Genomic DNA, 26579 nt, shown 5'->3' on the forward strand with positions numbered 1-26579 from the left:
TGTTTTGTCACATACAAAAGAATCACAATCAGTCTTGAGGACACACACACACACACACACACACACACTCACACACACACACACACTCACACATACACACACACACACACACTCACACACACACACACACTCACACATACACACACACAGACTCGCAGCTTTGTGACAACAGCGCCTTTTTCCTCGAGGGAAGCTGATACAAACATAAAAGCAGAGAAATTCATATTGGCTTCTCAAAGTGTCTCTGTTCTCCCCTGGGTGAGTAAACATTAGCATTCCAGTGATTCTCTGTAATATCCTAATCTGCTGCGCGTCAGTCTGCTCTCCTCCTCTGCTACGACTCCTCTCCTCACTTACTGCCGTGGACACGACCTCGTGTTCTACAGCAGCCTGATAATTATTCATAACAATAACTTCAGGTGCTGTTGACGGAGAATTATTTTTTGAGAAAGTGAAACTTTATTTCTGTGCTTCTTTGCATAACCTGTGGAGGATCAGAAGACTCCGGGCCCTCGCAGGTTCACGGGCAAACTGTGAAAATGTTCAAAATTAAGATTTCCACAGGAATCACGGGTTTTCTTGGCCGGTGGCCTGAGGATCCACCGAACTGAAGTTTGAAGAAACAGCGAATACACAAACAGGACTGAGAACACAAGCTCCTCAGCTCAGAGACACAGTCAGGATATCAGCAGAGGGTGTGATGAGACTGGAGGAAAGAAAACTTGATAAAACAAACGTGCATAAGGAATAAAATCATCTGTCAAGGAAGTTGAAATCTACGTTGCAGCATCGGCGGCGTCTGGTTTCGGTGCAGAGCCGTCACCACAGTGATGTGATCGTGGTAAAACACGGTGAAATGAAGATTCATCCATGTTCGTCAGTGAAGTTGGATCATTCTCTTCTTTGTTGTGAGCCTGTGAAGTGAAGCTGAAGTGTCTGGTGTGAAAGTTTTGATAAATGTTCTCAAACTTAAGACGGAGGATTTTCTTTCAAAGTCCTGATGTGGAAGCGAATTATGTATTTAAATATTTATGAGACGTATATTGAAGTATAACTTAACAAGATGCTCCACATCCCTCATTTTAACGTCGGAGAAAGGCTCGTCCTCTGATATAAAACGACACGTAGCCTGAAACTATGACTCTATTCTCGTAATATTACAACTTTATTCTCGTAATCTCACAATTTTTTTTCCCTTGTGGACATAATAGGCTTCTCCGTCATAGAAACTGTTAAAAATAAGGACTTGATTATAAATAAATATTCAACTTTCACTGAGAGAAGAGTTGTAAATGTTCTTGATTAAAAACAAACATCAAAATAGTATCTGACATGATTTAGTTATTAACTGTTTTCTTTCTGTTTTGTGATACTTAAAAATATGCTCTATTAAGTTCTTGTATCAAGTTTCAAGTTTGTGAATTAGACTTGTTGTCAGTTTGCATTTGACCTCGGCTGTATTCGTAGTGTTTCTCTTAGCCCAGCTCCGTCGTTATTATCCAAGTATAAATACAAACTTTACACCACAACTTCTTCAACGATTGTAAGTTAACGCACCAGAAATTCAATTACAAAGATTGGAACAAGAACATAAATACATGAATAATTAAATGTAGTATTTGTGTCGGCGTTTCACCAATAAAGAGCTAGTTGTTAAAATCTAAAACTGTTGCTATTCTCATATCCAGAGTTTTTTGTTGATATTTGATCACTGTGAACAATAACTGACATTTTGATGATATTTTCAAAATGTCAACATAAAAAAAGAAGAAAGCATCAGTGTTTTCTCGTGGAGCTTTTTTCTTTTTAAAGTCTTCATCAAAAAGACGAATTTGTGCTCAGAGCTGTTTGAAGTCATGTATTTTTCATGTTTTTGTCTCTAACCGACTTCAACAGCAAACCTGAAACTAAAGAGAAAACAACAGGCCGATGATTGAAGTGCGGGGGGTTGGGGGGTGCAGGTGTGAATCCTTGAATTGAAATGCTCTGAATCCACCAGACGTGGGAACCTGCAGCAGCTTTTTACTTTTCTCTGTCTGCTGGTTCCACTGGTATTGATCAGATGAAGCACTTTGGCTGATGCTGAAATCTGTTCAAGAGTAAACAACGTGCGCAGTCACCCAGGACTCACTGCTACTTCACCTGACGACTCGGGATGAAGACATACTTCACTTCTGACTTTCACTGGGAGCAGTTCACTCAAGAATAAACTTCACAGTCACACCAGTAACGAAGGACTCACACGAACACGTTGCGTTACTATCACAGGACACACAACATGATGCTAAAATCCCACCAGTATCATCTTGACGGTTGATGTCAAGCAGGTCCTGTATTTGCCCAATGTGTTCAAACACAATTTGATTGGCGGCTGTCTGCCTGCTGCTTGGAAAGTGGATCTGACTCTCAGTGAAGGCCGTGTGATGAAAGGAAGTGGCGTGCAGTTTGGCCATGTGTTGCATCATCACGTAGTGGCTCAGTTATTCTGAAATGTGCTTCAGGGGCGAGGCTGTTTGAGGCCTTAAACGTGAGGAGTACATTTAAAATAATTGGATCCTGAATAATTGGCGACTGAGGTTTCTGTGCGTCAGCTCCGTGATTGACCTCACGTGCAGTTGGCTACTGGTTAAGCACTTTGTTCCTGGAATGTTAATGTGTGTGTAAACCTCCTGTTCTTAGATATTTCACTGGCTTGAGCTTGTGATGGCCGCCCTGTTTTCTTCACCAGTTTCTCATGTTGCACATTGGAACAAACAATCTGCTGTTGCTGCAGCGGAAAACATAAATTTACCAGCAGACGTGAAGAGAATAAAACCTGCGGCCCAGCAGCTCTCGTGTCGGCTCCATCAGCTGAACGGTGACTTTTATTTACATGAAAATGTCCTGGATTATTACCACAACGCTGTTTCAGAGCAGCCATTGAAATTGATAACCTATAAACTAAACAGCTCTGCCATTATGGAAAAAAAACAGAACAGGACTCGTGAATGAGCCGTCGCTCTCTCTCTCTCTCTCTCTCTCTCTCGTTCTCTCTCTCTCTCACATAAACAATCCAGTTCATAATATCAGCCGGGTGATGTAATCACCACAGTGATGTGATCCACTTTGTTTCCGTGGGTAACTCACTTAGAGACACATTACACTGGACGCATGATTGGACGGATGGAAGGATGAATGGATTGAAAATAGAAGGCAGGGTGAAAGTAAAAAAAAAAAACAGATGAGAGAAAGAAGGAGGGGGAGCAAAGAGCGGCGGAGGTGAAGTGAGGGGAAAAGGGTTTGAGGGACAGAAAAGATGAAGGGAGGAAGGAGTTAGGAGGAGATGTAGAGAGAGGGAAGGTGAGCCGAGGAGGAGTTAAAGAGATAGTTTGTAGAAAGTTGAAGAAAGATGAATTAGAGATGAAGAAGACGACGGAGATGAAAGATGTTTTGGCAGAAAAGAGACGAGAAGAACAAAGTCAAAGAGAAGACGAGAGGAATGAACGAGGGATTTAGGCCGAACTTGATAGAGATAGAAAAAAAAACAGCGATATCAGATAAACTAATTACAACAGACCCTCCTTTTCCTGCACTCTCGCTGCCTCCGTCTATATCCATCCATCTCTTTTGCCGGTCATGGCCTCATTGTCTTTCCCGGAATACAAGCGTGATGTTTTCCCGCCGATCATGAGCGGCTCTGCTTCCCGCAGGCTCTTTAAAGTGAAATCAGATCCGTGTACATCCAATGGGAAAGCTTTTAACTAGCAGAGCTATGGGTTGCAAGGTGGGTAAAGTATTTAGCAGGCGGGACACTCGAGAGTGTGTGTGCGTTTGTGTGTGTCCGTGTGTGTGTGTGTGTGTGTGTGTGTGTGTGTGCCAATGAGTCGGGAGTATGAAGCGTTTAGTGGTCGAGGAATTCACTGGAACTCTTGACTCTTGTGTTTGTGTGTTAATGCGTAAGTGAGTAAAACCAAGTGTTTATGGGAAACTGTAGGTGTACAGAAAAAATACAGTAGTTTATAAAGTATGTATAATGTATAAGTCCTAAATAGGATTATTTATGAAATTTGCAAATCTTGAACCTTTTCCATTTTTTCCATCGAGTTTAAACTGCATCGTTAATTTGCAATAAAAGCTAAAAAGTTACATAACATTGAAAGTTACAGTTAAGTTTTAAAGTAAAGTATAAACACAACATTAAACATTTAAATATAATATTCAGAAAATACAAGGATATGAAGAGCTTCTCCCTCTGGCCCCTGGCAAATAAAACCCCTGTTTTTTAGTTTTAGATCAAATCCCAGTGGTTCTCCACCAGCAGTCGTCTGTCCTCACAGACATTACACACAACTGTAGATATATATGTATATATATATATATATCTACATTGTTTGGATAGTCCTGGTGGAACTTGGTATCAAATCTGAACCTACGTCTGTGGTATCGGCCACAACTAACTGGTCTGAAGAGGTTTGCACATTCCCAGTGTGTCAGTGAGTCGATGTGTGTGTGATGTTAATCTGAGGCTCTTCACTCCAAATCATTCAAGTTGTGCGTTTTTCCACATTTCTGTACATCTAATGGACAGTAAACTATGTTTGTTCATGTGTTTTTACACTGGTGTGTATAAACAGGAAATCCCTTGTTCCCCAATTACATGTTACGCGTGTGAGTTTGTGTGCAGGTGTGTGTGTGTGTGTGTGGGTGAGTGTGTGTGTGAATTTAGTCTGCCACCAGGACGACTCTGCAGAAACCTCTCAAAGATTTCAAACCCATGAATTATTCACAAAGGAAAAAGTCAGTTTCCGTTCTTTAACCCCCACCACACACACACACACACACACACACACACACACACGCAGACACACACACACACACACACACACACACTCACTACCTTCCATGTATAATTACACAAGGGTGACTGGGGTTGCACGTCACACACCGGTGGTGAAATAAAAAAAAAAGAATAGAATCCCCACAGTTGTCTCCTTCCTCCTCTGACAAACTAGCTTCTCTCCATTTTCAATAATCAAGGTGCGCTGTAATAATTTCTCGCTCGCTTTCTGTCGTCCCGACGCTGAATTATTTATTCCGACACGTTCTCCGGTGAAGCGTGAATCACCAAAAACAAACAGTTATTTCTTCTCCTCCTCCGGTCTCTCACTCTCTCTTTCTCTGAATATTAAAATAACCGCAGATATGGCAGCTAAAAGGGGAATTTCATTAGCATAATGAACAGCAGGAGCGAGAAGGAAAGTCTTTTTTCATTAGGTTGTGTGTGTAATCCACAGTATTTGAAAGCAAGGTTAAGTGGGGATGTGTTTAATTGCCTGCTTAGAGGGTTTTTTGTAAATTAATTGCTGTGGGACTGTACTCTGGAGCGAAACAGTAAAAAAGAAAAAGATGTCATCTGTACAGATTGATGTTTAAAGATGTCGTCAGACACCTTCATACCCGGCAGAGAGGAGCTACATCAGCCTCAGAGATGGTGGCTCCTCACAGATACTGAGACAGGAAGAGAAGAAGACGAGGATGGAGCGTCAGCGATTTCTGAGGCTGCAAATAAAGGTCAAAACCTGGATTTAGTTTAAAATATTTAGTTGTAGAAACACTATAAACATTGGAAAGAAGTTAAATCCTGCTCAAAAAGTCACTAAAAGTTAAAATTAAAAAACTTTAGAGCTGCCTTGGAAGATAGGACTAGATGATGTAAAATTCTCGAGTTCAGCCAAGAGCAGTTCCTCTTCCGTTGTGTTGCTTTAAAGGTTCAGTGTCTAGAATTTAGTGACATCTAGTGGTGGAGTTGTCATATTGCAGCTGAACACCCCTCACCTCACCCTCCCCTTCCAAACATGAGAGAGAACCTGTGGTAGCTTCAGTTGTCATAAAAACTCAAATGGTTTAGTTTGTCCAGTCTGGGCTACTGTAAAAAACATGGTGGCCTCCGTAGAGAGGACCCCCCCCCTGATATAAAGTAATTGAATATAAAGTATTTAAATATGAAGTATTTAAATATAAAGGGCCCATTCTAGAGTAAAGAAAAACAACAATTCGTACAATTTAGATGAAACACACAAGTGAAAACTTCACTAGGATTATTCTATATTCAATTACTGCCGATAAATCTCTTTCACCTAAATCTGACTCACTGGAGCTTTAATGGCAGTCGATTGAAAAAAGATTATTAACCTCTGGTAAAAAGACGATGCTCATATCAAAATGCTAATGGGCATAATTTATTGGTTCTGTTGCCGCAGAAAATGTAAATAAATTTATTGTATCAATCAGATGTTTTGTTATTTCTTTCTTTCTATGTAACAGGTCTGACTGATAAACTGTCTGTGTGTGTTTTCTGCACTTATGTGCATCTCTCTGGCTTCAAGCTTCAACAATCACACATCTCTATCAGATTATGTGTGTGTGTGTGTGTCTGTGTGTGGCCGGTGACAGGGAGCTGGGGGGGGGGTCTGCCACGTCGGACCAACAGATAGAAAATCAATAGCACTAAGAAGCTGCCCACGACAGCTGCAAACATATTTACCAGCCCACACATCAACCTTCATGTTCAGATCATACGAGAGCAGCACTGACATTTTCAGCTATTTTAAGTGGCATCTGGCCTCGTGTCCTTCGACTCGGTGAAGCCTCCTCGCTGGGAGTCAGCTGGTGAATGTCAGCGGGGCGGACGGAGTCATACTGTAAACATGTTTAAGGACAAAAGAAGCAGCGGAGACGGGGGGGGACTTTCTCTCTGAGCTCTCAGGGCGAGTGACGCCCGTCAGTCAGCCTTTAAAAACCCTCAAATCTCATCTTAAAGGAATGAGAATAAAACAACAATAATAGAACGAGTGATTGAGCCGTCGAGCGTCGTTAATAAGATCATTGAGGGCGTTTGCCTGGAGGCTGTGGATTATTTTCAAATGACTGTGCGGCTCTGACACAGTGGCCTCGGCTACTGTGTGTTGTCAGTGATTAGCGATAGCTGCAGGGCTGCTTCAGATCTCATGATGTTTCCTCAATCGCTGATTTCATTCAGAGCGCAGTTCTCCTAAAAGCTAAATTAAAATGTGATTTGAGAGTAAATCTGTTCACGAAAACAATCGGCTGCATTTCTACACTTCTGGTTCTGCTGATGTGACCCAAGATGGACGCAAGTGCCCCCTGGTGGCTGGCTGCAGTGTATGTCAAAACCCCCCCTGCCTTCTCCGTGTTAGCAGATGGGATTATGGATCAAATTCTAATTAAAGTCAAATTGTACGTTTAATAACCTTTTCTCAAAGATGGTTACGGTCATTTCAAGTCGTTCTTATCACACTGGTGTTTGTTCAAGTGTAATAAGTTTGGTTTCAGTTTGTTATTTCAATCCGCTGAGAATTGAAACGAGACGTTGAGTTCACGTTCCTGCGATTTGTATTCACGCCTCATGTGTGTGTCTGTGTACGACTCCTTCACTGTGACACACAACTCAATGTGGGTTAAAGATACAACACATGATTTATTCATTTAATCCATAATGTAATATGCAGATTATTCTCATAGGTAGAAGTGTAAGAAGTAAAAAAATAATAATAAAAAATACAAAATTGCTTGCTGCAAAGTTGAGGATTGAGGATTAAAGGAAATAACTTTATTCTGACCACTTGCAACTTGAACTATAATTGCCAATCCATCAGAATTCAACATGCACCATCGATCCAACACAACAGATGCAGCCCAAGTTCTCAATGTTTTCACAGCCAAATCTCCGATAAATTAACAAACTCGTGGACAAGGACACAGAATTATAATTATTATTGTCAAGTGTATTTAGCAAAAAACTGTATTTGCTCTGGAACGTTTCTTCTGCAGTCGCCATACACGGCAGATTGGTTTTGGCCCGAATCTTTTTTTGCATTTATTACAAATCTCCAGGCGTCATCGCCAACTGAGCTCCGGCCACAGTTTGTGCTGGTCAGAAGAGAAGCCCTCGATTTAATGTTTAGCTTTGAGAGCAAAGCTGGTCATGTTGCTAACAGAGTCCCGAAGGGAACCGCATGCTGGAAGCAAAGAGACTGAGGCTTTCATGCTCGGTCCGGCGGCTAAAAGCTCTGAATGAAATCATCTCCCCCTCCAGATTATGACATTCATTACTTCTGAAAAGAGCTCAGCGTGAAAAAGAGAGGGATGGAGGCAGAGAAGGACGGAGAGAAAGAAAGAAAGAAAGAAAGAAAGCAGTCATTTTCAGCCCCCCAAAAAAATGTAGTCATCTGAGAATGTGGGACACTTTTGTGGGGAAACGTATGAACTGAATGACATTTTGACTGATCTGTGTTTATGTATGTGCTTGATAAAGGAGGACGGAGAGGAAAGGAGAGGAAAGGAGAGGGAAGGAGAGGAGAGGAGAGGAAAGGAGAGACGGACAATGAAGGAGAAGATGCAACAATTCTGGAGAGAACGAGACATTATTCCTCTCTCCTCCTCATTTAGGTCACAGAATCTCTCCTTTGTCCATCCTTGCTTCTCCTCCTCTTAAATTCTGTCATTTGTCTGTTTCTCACCATTCTTATTACAGTAAAACAATTTCCTTACAGCATCGTGTCCCCCCCCCCACCCCTCTCGCTCTCGGTGGACCAGAGAACATAATCCCTTCCTACTGCGGAGCTTATGCCATATGAAAGGGCTCTCTCCATTTCATTACCAGGGAGGACTCCAGTTTGGAACGACCCAAAGGGGGAGAAACAGCTTTTTTCTTCATGCATTTTGTAAAATTCTAATACGGACGAAGCCAAACTCATTCCAGGACCTGTCACAGACGTCAAACCGATATTCAAGATGGGTTTTTCTCACACCAAGTTCTGCAACAGTCTCAGTGTGGGGTTCTTCTTCTTTATTGTGACTTTACAGGTTGTTTGTTGGAGCTGAAGAAACCCCGAACCAGGCACTTGGACACGCAGCAACAGCAGATCATCAACTCATTAAGGTGTCTGAGTATTTATACCATAGATTGTAAATAAAGACAGATGACGTATCTCCTCTTGGTCCTGTTGTTCAAAACTGAAGCTGAATCATCCAGACGTTTTCACCCTGTTTTCATAGCGTTAAATTAAACCAAACTTAAGACATGAACATAGAAAAGTGTGACACCAACTATTTACGTTGATAGAAACCATCTATTTAGTTGGGTCCATGTCCCGTCCACCAACACGGAGGAGGTGAGGTTCATGACCTACACTACAGCAAGCCACCAGGGGGTGACAGAGATTATTTGGTGTCTCTTTTGTGGGCGCTGTCATGTCGTCCATTGTTTTAATCTCAACACTTGCTCTTGTTTGGTCTCCACCTCCTGATGCTTTAACACAATCTGGCCAATTAGCTGCTGGATTGTTTTTTTCGCCACGTCGTTACTTCCTGTGGAAAAACCCACCGGAGCTTGTTTGCAGGAAACAGCTGTTGTCAGTGAGAACAGGGTCAATGAGGCGCCAAAGAGAAAAACGTGTTTTAAAAACCACAACTGTGAGAAAACAAGATTCTCAAAACATCCACTGACGAGCCGCAGAGTTTTATGTTAATGCTGCGAGTGGCACATTAGAGGAGGTCAGTGGAAACATGGACGAGTGAGGTTGAAGGAGGAAATCAAAGATGTGCAAAACAAGGGGAAGTTAACTTGATCCAAAATCACAGCTGTTGTGTGAGCTCACATGGAGAAAGCCTGTGGGTTCTCACATGTAAACACTGGCTAATGTATGTTGCTCTCGGAAAATATGCTAATAGTTTGAATTCTAAATTCAGCAGCGACTTGTGGGTAACCTTGATTTTTTGTTTGTTTGTTTGTTTGTTTGCATATTTCCATGACATTTTGTGAAGTAATGAGGCTTCACCAGAGGAAGAGCCAATTAAACCTCCTGATCAGAGGGCACATCCCATCCCACACTTTCCTTAACGTTGCAAGAGGGTTTTTATTCGTTAATTTCTGGGGAAACATTTGCATATTTAGGGGGAGTTTAGTTTTTGTGTAATTTGGTGCAAATCCAAGTACAAATGTGGATGTGGTGGATTTAAATGGGGTTTCATGAGAGGACTGTTGGGCCTTGTGGGTTCCACAAAGTGTTTTTGAAGAGCTGACATGTTTGTAAAACTTATTTGACTCATGTTTCTTGCACTTAAATCACGAGATAGGTGAGAGAAGCTGTAGCTTACTGAATGTACATGATGAGAAAATGGGAATTTCTTATTATACTTGGATTATTTTGAACCCAAGAGCTTTAAACATTCAATTATTCAGATTTAACGACTTGCAGTATAGAGGTTTGGTTTAAACCCACAACTTTAGAAAACATGTATAATTTTCCCATTGCACCACAAACCTATGAGGTGGCACATGAATCGAATTCCCCCTTCAGAGACACAACAAAGCAGCTCAGTAATTATCTCCAACACGAGCATCAGAGCAGCAGAGGCCTCGTCACTGTGGCTGAACAATTTTAAAAAACGTGAAAGAGAAGAATCTTGTCACTTACGGCTAATTACATGGTCTCAGTGTTACGGACATGACACGTCTGGAACACTCGCTCCGCCGCCTCCTTCTCCGAGCGCTGGTGATGGGCGTTATTTATTCTGCTTCGACCCGCTGACTGACAGACGATTTCCATGTAATGCAAACACAGAACCCCCGCTGGGATTCCTCAGATCGGCGTTCTACATAGGGAACCATTTTGCTGCAGTTAAGGGGTCAGCGTTTGAAAATGCTTACAAGGATAATGACTGGTTTTGTGCGAGCGTGTGTGTTTGTGTGACTGTTCGATGATGTGTGTGTGTGCATTATTGATCTATTCTCCCCTGGTTGGCTGATTTTCTGAGCAGAAAGACGGAGAGGCCCCCCCCCCCGCGGAGCTAAATCTTCTGTTTCTGAAACCTTAACACTGTTTCAAGCCATTTTCCTCTCCTCTTAGCTTCTTCTCTCCTCGACAGAATCCCCTCCTGCTCCAACCTCTTCCTCTTCCTCTTCCTCCTTCCTTTCATACCAGTCTACTCTTTTATCCTCTCACTGTTCCTTTGTCTTCCTTTTAACCCTCCTTCTGCCCATTTATGTATTCCAGTTTTTTCCATTTTCAAGCTGCATGAAAATCTTCGGCTGTGTTTCCTCTCTCTGTTCTCCGCACGGCCTCTTGCAGATGTGGGATCACACAGGACAACACGAGTCACAGAGAAGGTTCTGACTCCCCCTCAGTTCACCGTCCCATATCAAACAGGACTGTGTACCGTGAACCTTTGACCCTCGATGGGAACACGGAACACTGGCAGAGGTCAAATCCACAAGGTCACTGGAAATGGCTCTTTTTGAAATGAAATCTGTTGAAGAGAAGTTGTTGATGATCAGTAGATTGTGTATTTATCTTAGAGATATTCAGGTAGGAGATCCATTTGAGTCCGTGAAACCTTTTACTTCAAATGTAGAATACATGGTGATACGAAACAAGCAGAGGGGGGGGTGGGTGCAAAGGAATGAAGTTGGGGGGTGTGGCCCATTGGGAATGAATAAGCTTAATCATTCTACACTAAAGTGAAATAACATCAGGAAAATGATGTAAACAGTCGATCAAGTATGATTTAATGTCCACACAGATTAATTAAAGCTCCAAAAAACTTGACCTTGTTTTAATATTATAATATATTTGAATTAGTTTGTTTAAATTGATCCATACTGTATAAAAAGATGGACGACATGGCAGCTCCCCAAAAGTGAGGCCAAATCCTCCTGATCGCCGCCTGGTGGCCGGCTGCAGTAAGGTATCATAAACTCTGCCTCATCCATGTTAACAGATGGGACATGGACCAAACTAAAAAGTCAAAATACACGTCAAAGACGAGCTTCCGCCATTTTAGTTCGTTCTTATCACACTGAGAGTATATGGACCATTTTATCTTGACTTTTTTAACAACAGTAAGAAGTGTGGACTTTGTTTACAGTCTATGTTGCCATCCATTATAAATCTATAAGTATTTAACTAAATGCTATCAGGTAAAATGCCCGAACAAGCGTAGATGTAGAGACAAAGAGAACAGCAGGAAGGAGAAAGAGAAAGTCAGCACCACGGAACAGACGGACATTTCAGGAAGGAATAGGATTTTATTGACGGATCAGATGAAGGTTAGCACAGTAAGCACAGGATCGGACTACTGGAGAGTTTTAACGTTGGTCGCTAATGTTCCCAAACTGTAAATACCTCCATCTGTTTGACCATTTCACTAAAGTGTGTGTGTGTGTGGGGGGGGGGTGGGTGGGGGGTGGGGGCGGCCGCCTCCCGAAGCAGCCGGGACATCTGGCTTTACGGGTGCAGGGGAATGGGGGGGGGTGCATGCCGTGATATACGGTGGCGAAGCCGTGGAGAGAAGTGTGTCAATGTAACACAACACTAATACACTGATCCTTCTCGTTTAGACACAGTTCAAAGAGACGGTTAAAAAAGTGGAGAATGAGCCCAGAGGGGTGTTCGGGTGTCGGGGTCAGTGTGTGTGTGTCTGTGTGTGTGTGTGTGTGTGTGTGTGTGTGTGTTGATGGGAGGTGGGGAACTCGGCCCCCTGAGGTTAATTCTGATTCTTAACCACAGCGAAATCTGATACACAAAAACACACACACACACACACACCTGGCGGGTGTAGAGGAAGCAGTCGGGTGTCCAGACGGTATTAACAGTATTTTTAGCTTTCTTCAAACAAAGGCTGCCTTTCACTGCCCAGTCTGGCCTCCCTGCCTCCCAGTTTAACCCCGCCCCTCCGTCAGTCTCCTGTTCTTGTTTTCCTTTCCCCTCCCTCCTTTCTTCCTCCAGCTCTGTGTCATATTCATTCTCTCCGAACTCCGCGCTCCCTCCCTCCTTCCCCTCGAGACCCATTCATCCAGCAACCTTAATAAACCCTGCGTCCTCCCTCCAGCCACGACTCTCTCTCCTCCTTTCACTCCGTCTTCACCGTGACCCGGCGGCTCCGGCTGAGTAAACACAGGGTTCACAGCCGGCCGTCAGGTTTCTGCTGCTCCTCTCAAATCCCTGCGTCTCCTCTGCTTCCCTCTCCTCTTTACTCGCAGCCTCCCCTTCCTCCGCACTCGCTCTGTTGTGAGGTCGCACATCAACTTCTGACCCCAGGTTGGAGATCCAGTGGAAAACTGAGGCGAGGATTTTTACTTGAATTCATTCTGTTTCACATTAAAACATTAATAGAAACTTACAGAATCATGTTGCATGTTTCCTTTGTCTGTGCTTATGCTCAGGGGGCTTCGCCTTTTATATAGTTTGGAGAAAAATACGATAATAAACGCGTCTGTAGTTTGTTTAGAGTAAATGCGGTTGTTGTGAAGGCAACAAATTGAGATCTCTCCACTTTCTCCCATTGTGCTGCATCCAGGTCACAGCGATTAGACACTCAGTGTGATAAGAACAACCTTAAATCACTGAACCCATCTTTTTAAAAGAAATAATCAAACATGGAGTTTTTCGTTATGTCCAAGTTCCATCCACTAACATGGAGGAGGCAGCATTTATGACCTACCCTATGATTTGGCTTCAGTTCCAGTCGTCCATCTTTATTTAAACTCTGACGACTCTAATAATAAACCCCTAATAAACCAAAAGTGACTTCCTGGTAGAAGGTTTATTTTCAGACGGTGTTGATTCACTCTTTAAAAAAACATTCACATGAAAACACAACAACTTAAAACCTCAAACTGAATCATTTGGACCGTTTTACGTGGATGAATGAAAGTTTAGCCTTGTCTAGACACCGCTCATTACAGTTTAACTGTGACTTTTTACTGATGTAATTGGACTATTGATTTTACTCTTACGCACTTTCATTGGTTGTGTCACATTTTTATGTTACAGCCGACAAACAGGTCCCTGCCACGCATCTCCAAACCACTTAAGTTCAAATTATTACTCTTATTACGCGTCTGTGAGGAGGTTTGTTTATGGGATGTATTAACAATAGACTTGTGCATTGTCGGCAGAGACGCTGAGCTTGAAATAAAACATCGGATATCAGCGTCGCCAGATGGGAAATGTTGAAGTATCGTACCAGAGCTGATACGTCACGTTCATCACCATAAGCAGGATCGTCTGGAAAGACGTCACGTGAGAAGAATGCGTAAACACAGACGTGATCCATGTTTTAATATCCAGATTACAACTTATTATACTAAGTGTAACAAAATGATCACTTTCTAATCATGTACATTTGGGCTTTATTGATCGTAATTCGTACAGAGGGTAACATTATCGTACTCTTTTTCTTCTGTCTCTATTTGGGAAGATTTTAATGCGTATGGATAATTGTATATCAATTTATAAATATATTTGCATATCCGTTTATACATTTACATACTTCAAACAGACCACACACACAGACACGCATCCAGCCGCAGACACAGTTTATTTACTTATTTGTATTTCATTTAATTTTGACTAGATCTTTACACATTTGTTTCCCCCCCCCTCTGTTTTTGCTGTTTGTACTTGTCCTATCCTAACCTCCCATAATTGCCCTAACTAATAATAATACAAATTATGAATAAAATAAAAAAATATCGTACATCTGGTGGATATTATCATTTATTTAACTTTCACAAAAACTCACACAGCACAAGTATGATTCAAATCTGTGACATCAGCCAATAAAAGCCAACACAAACGCACAACCCTACAATCTACAGGTGTGTGCACATCCACACAAACGGAGCCGTGAAGCACATGACGTGTCCGTGACAGACACACTCACTCAGACGCCCCTTTGGAGATAAGGCTGAAATCTCACAAAGCTGCCGCTGCCGCCGCCGCAACAACCCACCAGATCCCAACCAGGCACAGCCGGCTGCACGGAGTGTGTGTGTGTGTGTGACTTCAAAGAGTGTGTGTGTGTCCTTACACTGTTTCAAAGGGAGTAAACTGAGAGGTGTCACGTTATAAGAAAAAGAGCTGGAATAAGAAAAGCAAACCTGATCTCTGGAACAAAGCTCTCACTCTGAGTTGGATTGTGTTTTCCTTGACGAGCGTATCTCTGCTGCGTCACAAGGACGTTATTTATGATCGTATGAAGTCTTTAAAAACCCCATTATAACAGTATCTGGTGTGGAGCTCTCTTAGATTGTGTTTCAGTGGTAATATCATGTTTGTCCCTCGGTGAGGGGAAGTGGAAGAGATAAGTGCTGCAGGGCTTTTGGGACCCCCCCCCCCCCCCCCTGTCTCGTGCATGAGAGTGGTTGTTAAGGTGGATTAAAGCACAACAAGCAAGAGTCCTGCAGCTGATGTCACATGGACTAAAGTGTTAAACACAGTGAAATCATGCAAACATCTGAACTTCACTGGAACGTTTCAAGCTTTTCCTGCAGGAACACGTGATTTCTTGGTATCACAAATATCACCTGATCATTTTGACAATACTTTAAAAACGTAATGAAAATGTGACTGTTTCTGAAAAGCACTGCAAATCCCTCCACGGACACGGACACAAAGTGAGAGACAAAGATATTACAATAGAAATAACTTCTGCTGCACCGGTAAAAAAGCAATCACGTAAATTTTCTATTTATTTCCCTTGAAGGACTTTAATCATTTTTATTTTATCACTTTGCTGCAGCATAAACTCATGTGACTCATCAGTCAGGGACTGGACTTGAATTTAAATGTTTCCACTATCTGTGTTTGTTAAGTTACAAAAGTCTCATATTTCATTGATAATTCTTATTACTTATGTTCGGAGCTCCCTGTCTTCTACAAGCAGGAGAATTAGTTTGACTTTTTTCTATGTTTTTGTGAAGCTGGGTGTCACCTGCTCATGAACATCTCATTTTGTTAAATACATCAGTGACATAAGCGGAGAAATGAACTGAAAATGAGTTAAATGAGCAAAAACAAAGTGTTAAACTGTGATTTCTCCTCAGTAATGGAACCTTCAGGATGAATGGGGTCATAGCATGTTTCATATATTACTTCAAACTGCCTGGAAACTACAGGTCTGATACACGTCTGAGCAATTGTGCTTCAAACTGCTCGATATCGCCGTCACCAGCCGGCGCACTGGTCTGTCAAACACGTGATTAATGAGTAACTGTGTCACATTACAGTCCAACGGCGGAAGTATAAACTCCCCCGATGTACAGACAATGATATGGATATAAAATGTGCAGCTGGAGACAAACACAAGCAATGAGATGTTCTTCCTCTTCGTGTTTTCTGAGCTGCATTTTTATTCACGTACACGAAATATGTTTGTATATTTGAATCAATGGGAAAAAGCAAAAGCTAATGACGTGTGACGACAGCTGAGGGTCGGTGCGACGTTGTAATGTTTCCCACTCACGAACATGCTATCATCATTTCATCAAAAGACACATTCATCCCTGTTATTACTCGTCTCATTTAAAAGAACATGAAAAGCCTGAGGCGCGGCGCCGGCGGAACCCATTCAGACCCATCATGTATTATTCGACTTCACACGAGCCTCGCTCTCTAATTGATTCAGAAAAAAACAGACGGCTTTCTACCAGCCTCGGCCGTGCGTTACAATTCTCATGGGCCACAAAGCCACTATGTGCTCCCACACGGGGACGTGCAGCCACACCACAGGTCTGTGGGGGGGCCGGCATCACGGGGTCAGGCCCAGACTTCTTGTTAAGAGGCCGATGATCTTCGCTGTTTTCTTCAGCGCCACTCAAACGTGCTTCTGCAGAGAGAACACAGGGGAAGCTGCAGGAGAAATGAGAGGTTTTAGCGATGAGATGATGGATGATGGAGGAGAGACGCTGGACATGAAGGAGCAGAATATAACTCCTGTTACTCCAGTGCAATGTGCTGTATACGTCTGTGTTTTATGAAACCACACTTAAATCCACCAGATCATAAACATCCCTTAATAGATCCAAATCAAATAATGCAAATTATTCTCTGGATAATTGGTGGAAATGTTAAAAAAATGCCTTATCTCACATTAAAAAAAGTAAAGAACGACCATTGATTGATTTCTTCTTTGTCCCGTCCTTCCACCAACTTTAATGGAAATCCACCCAGTAGTTTTTTATTCCTGCTGGTTTAATATATCCTAATAAATTCAGTCTCTTTGGAGTTTGGACCGTTGGACAAACAAAACAAGTAAAAACAAATCTCTGTAGGAATTTGTGTTCGTAATTTTTCACTCCCTCTATTGTTACTGATTGCTAATGAGAATAAATGTTGGCGACAGAAACATCCCATCATCAGAGCGGCTGACGGATTACGAGGTGTCCACAGCTTGAAGGCTCGTCAGCCGGAGGTCGGCTCCTGCGTGGCAGCACGTGCAGCCGCACCTGCACCGGAAGCAGAGTTCAAGCATCTCTGCGTCTGCTTCGTAACCGAGGGTGAAGTGGAGCTGATATCCACGAGTGGATCGGTGCTACGTGCTGCACAGCGCTGTCGATGCTGCACGGACTGTCACAGTGAAGAGGGAGTTCAGTCTCTGATTGACTGAGATTGAAATGAGATCTCAGGTAGAAGCGGCTGAAGGGCTGTCGAGGACCTTTCCCTCACGGACGGTGTGAGAAGATGTAGAGGGAGGCTGCCAGTTGGCTGTGAAAAGAACTCCTGGAGGTGGTTTGGTCGTGTGATTAAGATGGAGGATCTTTGTTCTGGTATTCTGAGCACATCCAACTGGGAGGAGACCACAGGGCCGACCCAGAACATGCTACAGGGGCGATAAATCCCGTTTGGCCTGGGAGCACCAGGGGGTCCCCCGGGAGGAGGTGTGTGAATAATGCGTGAGCCGGCTCGTTCTGCAGAATAGATGGATTGATTACTTTCTTTCTTGTTGCATGGCTGCACTTTAAATGAGCGTTCGGTATAAAATGCTCCGTTTTGGATTCGTTTCTGCAATAATCTTTATTGTTCGTACATGCAGTTCCCAATTAAAAGTGTTTTTAAATCACTTTCTACGACAGCCCGACAATCACGGAAACAGACGTAATCATTTCTTATTGAGAGAGAAGATTTTTTTTACGAGTTAATGCACGAATCCCCCGGTTTCCACGCGGAGTGATAATCTGTCAGTGAGATGTAAGCGTACGACGGAGCCGGGCAGAAAGAGGCCTCGTCGCAAAACAAAGCAATGAAGCATGAAAAACAACGAGACATTAACTCCTACCGCCTTCTGTCCAAATAACACCCATTCATATCCCAGCATGCACCAGCCTACTCCCCGTCACACGCAGTCATATCACAAATGTGCAAAAACAACCATCATTTCAGGGCCATCAGAAAGGGCCTGTGGGGAAATATGTAGTTTAGTAAAACACACACACACACACGCACAGACACACACACACACACAGAGACACAATAATCAAGTTGGGAAATAATTCAGGACACAAGCACATAAACGCAGAAATGCACACACATATTTTCACATAAATGCTCGTGCACAGTGTTTTAACAGGCACGTGCGCTGCTGTTCTTATTGCAAACAGACACACGCACAGTTTTTAAAGCTATTTCCTCAGGGAAAGTTGAAAAGAACGCACACACACACGCATACAGAGATGAAAAACAGTAATTTATTCATTATCCAACTCCACCTAGATATTATTCTTTTATGTGAGCTGATTAAAATTACCCAGCACCAGGAAAAATCATAATAGAGCATTTGTTTTGTTTCCATAACGATTAGTTCAACTGTGCAATTAATGGGCGCGCGGTTGCTGCTGCTGCTGCCCAGGAATAAGTTTTGGTTAATTGAAGACGAGGAAGAGGAGATTGTGCTCGGTCTTTTGAGTCCAGCTGAGATGAAGAGTCCAACAGGAGGGAAATGAAGGTTTGTAGCTTCAAGCTGTAAATGTGAATTTAAAAGTTAATGCTCAGTGTTCAAACTAACTTCTTCAGAGACACTTGAGCAGAGATTAAAGGCTCCTGTGCATCCTTACCTGAGGGTCATTGTTGAGTATCTATACATGTAGGAATGTGGTGTCATAGGGGATTTCTCTCAGCTGCTGTATGGCAACAAGTCAGAGCTGGAAACCTGTAACTAGCACCGATGTGTCGCAGAGAAACGTAATGTGGCCTTCGCAATTCTTATTGGACCTGAAAACAGTCAGGGTGGAGAGGTACAAGGTGATTTAATGAAAGGATGGTGAAGGTGAGGGGAGCAGGCGGCAGATGAAGGCCGGGAACAGGCTGGAGGGGGGAGCAGGGAGCGGTGGAGTCCAGCTGGAGGTTTGCAGCTGAGGCATCATGGGAGGTGAAGGAGCGAGCGACAGCAAGCGCAGGATTCCTCAACATGGAAAAAACTACTTCCAGCTCTGGAAGAGACTCAGAAGTTGAGTGGTTGGAGAACATGTGTGCGACACTGAAGATTGAACAATCCTGGGACGAATGAAAGGAGCGCGGCAGATCTTGAGCTGTGAGATAATGAGACGATTAGCAGCAGGGGAGGAGGAGCAGAGAAAACAGGGAAAAGGCACAGAAACACAAGAGCAGAGAAAAAAATAGAGTTGTGTCAGAACCACAGAAACATCCGAGATGCAACCGGTGCAGTTGTTAAAGAAACTCATCCTGACTGACTCTGTTTTGAAACAACAGTCAAAAAGCTTCTGCACGGCATCACAAAGCTGCCGCGGCATATCAGGGGTGTTGTGGGTAAAAATAAGAAGAATGATAATTACAGAGCCGGGAGCGGAGAAGTAATATTTCAAGAAAACAAATCAGAATTTTCAACTTTGAAGTTGCATTCATGAGATTTTGTTCATCATCACGTTACATGCAACAGACAACATTCGTAACACAAACTTAAAAAACATTCTAGTTGTTGTAGTCAACAAGTACAGACAGGAAATGTATTTTTTTGTATTTCACGTACAATTGAAAACCATTAATCAATTAGAATAATGCTGTAAAACAAGAATATAAAATTTCTCATTTCTATTTAAAACAAATTCTATATTAATTTACTATTTAAACTTTTATTTTATGGTTAATATCAATAATAAAACTAATTATATATATTTGTATGACATTTAATTGGAAAAAACTTTTTTCTCAATATAAAACATCAAAATTCTGTCAATAAACTTTCTGTTAAATGTGTGTCTGTGACTTTGATTTCAGATTCCATTGTTTTTTCTCCGACATTTACGACTTTAACTCCATCCTCTCAACCGACAATGTCACTTACACACTTCCTGTGCATAATAAAGCAGCTGAATTACCTGGAGAATAAATGCAAGTCACTGAGCTGACATTAAAAGCATGAGATTAACATGAGCAGTTATCAGTGGGGGCCATTCAGAACAGAAAGGCGTATTTTCTCTTTCAGCTGTGATCAGGTATGTGACGCTTCAGAAACACTTACAACCACCATAACACCTCATTTCTCGACAGCCAGGAATCACCCCTCATTGTTAATCACCCACATCAGAGCGTTCACTGGAGCCATAAATGTGTTTAATCGAAAGCGCCGGGCGATTATAAAGATGTCTGACTCCTTCTTCATCACTTCTGCTGGCACGACACCACACACTCAAAAAATGGATATTGGCTGCCTGTCCAATTTACTTGAATGCAAAGTGTATTTTGTATGATATAATTTCATGTTTGCAAGATGAACGTGATAACATTGCGTTGGATTTGCGAAATATTCAACAACTTCGCTTTAATAAGATTCAATCACGTTGATATGAACTGATATGTGCGAGTTTCTGCGCAAGAAGCACGGCAATCTTCGCGAGAACACACCTCGATGAGACATCGCGAGAAGAAAAAATACCGGAAGTCAGGTACGTTACCGGTGGTTTTCGTCAGGCGCATGGAAAAGGTAAGGGAAAATCATTTTCCATCCAATCATATGCGAGCGAAATATTGTTCAGAAATCTTATCAGCTGTTAGTCTATTAATTTTCCACAGTATTAGAACGCAGCAGTTTATTTGTTACTCGGTGTTAGCGGGTTTTTAATCAAACTTAGAAAGTCGTCCGTCACACATGGCGAGTTAACACGGTGCTTTGTGTTGCTAGTTGTGCTTCTATAGCTTTAAAAATAGATACTCAAATACTTTTGTATAAGCATTGAACTGAAGAATAACGTTAAATCGTGTGAGAAGGGAACAAAAGAAATGTGATAAATCAGCGGCTACAGCAAAGAAGACGCGGCGTGTCTGAACACCGGTACAGGTGAGCAGAGCTCCATTACGGCTACACTCGGCTTACTTTATCACGAAGGAACATTTGCTGGCAGAAATAGAGTAACGTTAGCGCATTGGGACAGTGTGACTAGTTAACGAGTTGATATAAATACGAGTTGAGCATGGCGCTGCACGTGACTCATTCATGCAAACACGTGAAATGGGACGTCCACAAACGCTGCGTTAGCTAGCAACATTGTGTTCTATATACTGGAATTGGTCTACATCTGTATAATGTCACGTTTTTCCCGTTTTTATCTTTCCAGCCTCTATGATCCATTAGCAAACAAAATTTACTAATGCATCTGAACACGTTTAACCAGAGAATATGACACTGAAATGTTGTCAGCAAAACTACACATCAGCTCTTCTCTTTTTCTTCTCTGTTTTAATGGTGAATCAGATGGATCATTGTTGCCAGCTCCTGCTGTGTTATTCAACCTGCTGATAGAATTAAAATAACTATACAGGAACAGTTACTTGCCTTGTAAAATAAAATGTCTATGTAGTATGTTTAAGTATTTCTATTTTCTTCTGCTTTGCATTAGCCTTTCTGTCTCTCTCTTCCTCCCTTCGTCTGTTTCCATTTCTCCCTATCTCCTCCTTACACTCACCCTTTTCTACCTCTGCATCTAGCTCTCGCCTGTGTGTTTGTGCGCGTGTGGATGTTTTTCTAATTATTTAATGATAACTTCATGTTAACTGATCAATCTCTCTAAATTTATTACAGAAATTTGTGAATGCCAAAGTCTGCTGTGACTGCTGTCCGACCACAAGAGCGTCCTATCCGACTGCACCCGTGTCTGTTGCAGGTAAAGGGGGCCATCATAAAGTTTCTTTATATAAGTATATCTACCAAATTCTAACCCTGTTTTTTTTTGTTCGCTAGAGCAGCAGAAACCTTTGTCCATTTGTAGGTCATTTAGACTGCAGGTCCATCGTAAAAAATTTGATGTGGGTTTTTTTTGGGTGGGGCAAATGTGGAATTGTAAGCTGTGTAGCAAATCTATATCTTCTAGATATGACCTACTGAAACATCTTAGACTACAGCACCGTCAAAGGCAGCGCTACCCATGCCCACACACAAACTGCCCATGTACTTTTAAGACATGGAATGCTATGCATATTCATTTAAGTAGAGTCCATCCTAAACAAAATTCCCAGGAGCTGCTGGAACTGTCAACATTCAGATGTACGTTATGCACTTGCAGAAGTCTATCTACTGAAAAGGATTATTTCATACACATTGGCACTCATTTGAAGAGTAATGAAACTGTTACTTGTATGTTTATGGGTTGCAGTTTTAAAACAAATGTATACGGAACCTTTCACTCTCACAAAAACAGAAAGCACAACCCACATACCGTGAAAAATTTCAAGCCAGGTGTAGTTACAACCAATCCAGTTTCCTCTGATAGTCCAGAGGAAGATGCATATCATCTAGATTACTCTGCAGTTGAAGCAGACCCTGTATGTGCAAGTAGTGATGTGGATTTAAACAAGAACTTGCCTGAAGTAATTGAGCAAAATTTTAAAATATAGCAGCAAATAAAGCAGCAGTGTGGAGTAGAAGGGGACTTCAGACTTCAATTCATGGATTATGAGTTTGGGAATGAATTCACCAACTTGCTCTCAATGTCAGATGTCCAGGACAAAAGTACCATCAAGGTCATATTTAATTCCATTGCATCTGTCCAGCATGATGGCTCTCTGCCCCCTCCCTACCCAGCTGCTGCTGCCACCTTTCGATCTCCAGATGACTCCTCGTCCCTTTCTTCTGTTAGCTCACATGATGCAGAAATACTGTCTTCACCGGAGTCCACTTCCTCAAGATCCTCTGGATGGCCCATTAGCTTCAATGTTCCCCGGTTCTCCTATGATGCTGAGCTGCAGCTGGAAAGGGCTAACACTGCTTTTAAAGAAACTGGAACTTTGTTAAGTCCTGATACCCAACTTAAATCAGCCATTCTTGATGGCTTAACTGAAACTATTGTCAAGTACAAAGTGTACCTCTCCGACCGTGAGTTTGAGGAGGTAGCTGAAGCTCTTGTATCAGCACATCCATGTTTGAAAGAGCCAGGCTCAGTCACTGGATTTGGCGGCTGGAAGACAAGCTTGAAATATAAACTTGGTAACTACCGAACAAAGCTCAGGCGGCTTGGCTGCCCAGAAGTCACAGTAAATGCCCTAACACACAAACCTGATGGCAAATGCAGTCCTGCCTATGGTGTGAAGAGGCCAAAAAAAGCAGAAGTGAATTACTGCCCTGCCTATCCGTCTGGTGAAACAGCCGAGACACAAGAAGGACTAAGAGTGGCCCTCCTCTCAGAAGTAAAGAAAAGAAACAATGAGGAGAATGTGATGAAAATGATGGACAAGACCTTTGCTTACAGGAGGCAAGAAGTAGTTCGGGAGGCACCAATGATAGCTGATTTCAAAACGAGGTGGCCGGCTCTCTTCCATGTGCATGAGGTAAGTAAATGACTGTGTGAAGGAACATCCCCTTTTACTTTTTACAGTGTGAGCTATATAGAGAAACCTATTGGCAGACTCTGGTTAGGATTCAATGGCTCTGACAGTGGAATTTGTATGGAGAAAACTAATATTGATAGACACATGTATTTTCAGTCTGACCTGCTAAATCAAACATGTACCAGTGAAATCAAAATAGCCAAACTTAATTTTGTGTTTTTTTTTTGTCTTTTTCTCAATTTGTAGGTGTGTGTGGAATTCAAGAGAATCACAACTATCCATTTAGAGTCAAGGTTCTTCTCTGAGCTGGATGCTCACTCTGCAGACCTAATCAAGGTGTTTGCCAAGAAAGGCGGAGTTCAAGGGAGACAGATCAGAAGCATCATGGTACCCATGACTGAGGTATGATAATGGAAAAGTGACTCATGTTATATACTCATATTTATAATAATTACTGCGTACACATCTACTCTAGCTTCTAAAGGCTTTTCATGTTGTGATGACCTGTGAATCTTGCATCAGGTGTGTGAAAACAACTATGCTGGTTGGTCAAGATGGTTTTCCTAATGTGTTTTTTCTTTTTTTCTCATTCTCTCTAATCTGCATACTTAGACTGACAGCATTGATGTCAAAAGAGAATGCATACTGAAAAGTCTTTGCGTCTACTTGAATGAAGATCCAGAGAAGCTGGTGAGAGAGTACCTGGTATGTTGATTTAACTTAATCTTCACTGGGGATGATCATGGTTAATTTTCCTTTGAATTCACATTGCCCTTAAAACTTTCAAAATATCAGCTCCAAAAACATTTGGAATGTATTTACTTTGATTATTTGTAGATAGTTGGTGAAAGCTGTTTTACATCAATAGTGTAAAAATGACACGTAAAATATGGAATATAATGCACATAAATGAAACATTATTTCTCTTATTAATACATTTTTGTCTTAATTACAGAGCGATGATGAAAGCAGTCTGGCGGCTATGGCAGAGACGGTCTTTGGAGTCTTTGTCATTCGACACCACGGTGCAGGGCCCAGTGAGGAACCAGAGGATGTCGGAATTCTTCTGGAGGGTGTAAAGGTGTTGGATGAGTTGAGGTATGTGCCTTTTGCAGTGGTAATGTTGCTTGCGCTCGTGTATGCTCTAAACCTGAGCTACCCCAGAGAGCTAAAATACACCTTTGAAGCTCTGCAGAAGATCATTATGAAACTTGATGGAAACAAACTTTCCGCAAAAGTGCAAGCTCTCAAAACATTGCTTTCCCGTTAATAACCACACAAGGTACATGACTGAGCTCATCCTCACCTTAGGAAAAACACCTTGTGATTGCTTTATATAGGTGAGTGAAAATCTGTAAAAATCGCGTTCAATCAAAACATAATTGAAGTTAAAATACTCAGACTGTAAGAAGGTTTTCAATGATTCTCTAAAGTAAATTGTTTTTTCTTCGACAATGTTTTAGATTGCCCACTGTTGGCTTTTATGTCAAAATGTCCCTAACTGTGAAATGTTTTTTGTTTTTTTACCAAGGTAAAGTAACATTTTGTTGGCACTTTAAAAATAAGTGAAGCAGTGTTTTGTTTATGTGTTGACACTGAGCAGGCTCTAGAATTCATTGAACCTCCGTTTCTGATGTAATTGTTCACTGTTAACATTCTAAATATGTTGAACTGATGTTTAAGTGGAATGTGAAATGTTTGAAGGGGAATGTGAGTCTAATGCTGGCCTCACACTGCAAGGTTCTCGTCAAATTTATGCCCTGGCCCCTCCCAACAATCGACAGAAAAATCTGGTCTGCGACATTGTCAGTCCTGATTGAGTGGGGTACAGATCAATCGTAAGCTTGATCGGCTCATATACGGTCAGGGGGTTCCCCGATCATTTTAAAACAATTTAGAAATTTGTTGAATCAGATCTTTCCAAAACTTTCCATCTCTGACCATTCCCTCGGCCACGATAATTCTAATGGAATCCTGTAATATGTGATGGCTACTAGACTGCCCCATTTCTTAACAGCACTTTACTGTTCACTAAATCACTCTACTTTTGTAGATTTGCTTCTTTATTTTGTTAATACCAAGATCCATTCTGTTTGGACTTGCAATGTGCTGTTTTTTCAATTTCTCAAAAATGGGAAAGTATATTTTTTATATTTACAAGCACCTGAAAGTGTTAACATTCTTTCCTTTTGCACTTTGAATAATAAGGGAAGCAATGTGTTGATATTAAAAGAAAATATTTTATTTATGTTGTTTACAAGCACCTGAAAGTGTTGAAGTTTGTGTTTTTGAAGAAATACAATTTGATTGCCTCATCCACAGTTTGTCTTTTCTTGTTTCCAGCCTTTTAAACATTTAATTTTGTTTTGTTACTGTTCACATTGTTTGCACTTAAAAGCTATGGTTTGAATTGATTTAATTAAATCATGGAAAGTATTTCCATGTGATTTAATGGCTTTCTTTTGGCACTAAGCAATTCTGTTGGGCCAACTTAATTTTTTTGGGATAGATTAACTCCATTTAATAGATTCAATTTTATTAATTTGAAATCAGTTGGATCAACTCTATTAAATTAAGTTAGACCTAATTCAACTAACTATTAAATCAAGTTGGATCTAATTCAACTAACTAAATTGAATCAACTGTAAGAAATGACACTAACCCAACCTAAGAACATTATGTTAGACCAACAGAATTGCTTAATACTGAAAGAAACCCATTTAATAATGTGGAAATACTTTCCATGATTTTTTAAAGTAAATTCAAAGAATCATTTTTTTGAGTGCAGACTGAGCCGTCTCCTCACGTGGCACCGGACCAAAGGAATCCGGGCCAAACCGCCGTCAGACCCCGGCTGACCCGGGATCATTAAGACGACGAGGAAGGAGGACAAAATAAAAGATAACGAGAGGAAACGCTGGACAAAGAAATACGGTAGAAGATAATATAGCAGCCATGAGT

General features: G+C 41.7%; 1 protein-coding gene across 2 annotated transcripts; it reads left to right on the forward strand.

The window, feature by feature from the left end:
- The first annotated feature begins 22698 nt into the window (after positions 1 to 22698).
- Positions 22699 to 26346, forward strand: LOC117775851. Of its 2 annotated transcripts, XM_034609388.1 has the most exons (5): positions 22699 to 23618; positions 23865 to 24020; positions 24231 to 24323; positions 24574 to 24600; positions 25321 to 26343. In XM_034609388.1, exons 1-5 carry the CDS (start codon positions 22740 to 22742, stop codon positions 25330 to 25332), a joined length of 1167 nt encoding a protein of 388 aa, XP_034465279.1. In that variant the 5' UTR covers positions 22699 to 22739; the 3' UTR covers positions 25333 to 26343. The 2 variants fall into 2 exon arrangements, with proteins under 2 accessions (XP_034465279.1, XP_034465278.1); XM_034609387.1 differs by having other exon boundaries at positions 24574 to 26346.
- Positions 26347 to 26579: the final 233 nt, after the last annotated feature.

The sequence above is a fragment of the Hippoglossus hippoglossus genome, chromosome 15, assembly GCF_009819705.1.
Source record: "Hippoglossus hippoglossus isolate fHipHip1 chromosome 15, fHipHip1.pri, whole genome shotgun sequence".
NCBI classification, from domain to species: Eukaryota; Metazoa; Chordata; class Actinopteri; order Pleuronectiformes; family Pleuronectidae; genus Hippoglossus; species Hippoglossus hippoglossus.

Excerpts from the sequence above, each read along its gene's own strand:
- LOC117775851 (XM_034609387.1), top strand. The coding sequence starts at position 22,740 with ATGGATTATGAGTTTGGGAATGAATTCACCAACTTGCTCTCAATGTCA. Across the intron at positions 24,021-24,230 it reads TCATGGTACCCATGACTGAG|ACTGACAGCATTGATGTCAA; the intron begins GTATGATAATGG and ends CTGCATACTTAG. Across the intron at positions 24,324-24,573 it reads AGCTGGTGAGAGAGTACCTG|AGCGATGATGAAAGCAGTCT; the intron begins GTATGTTGATTT and ends TCTTAATTACAG.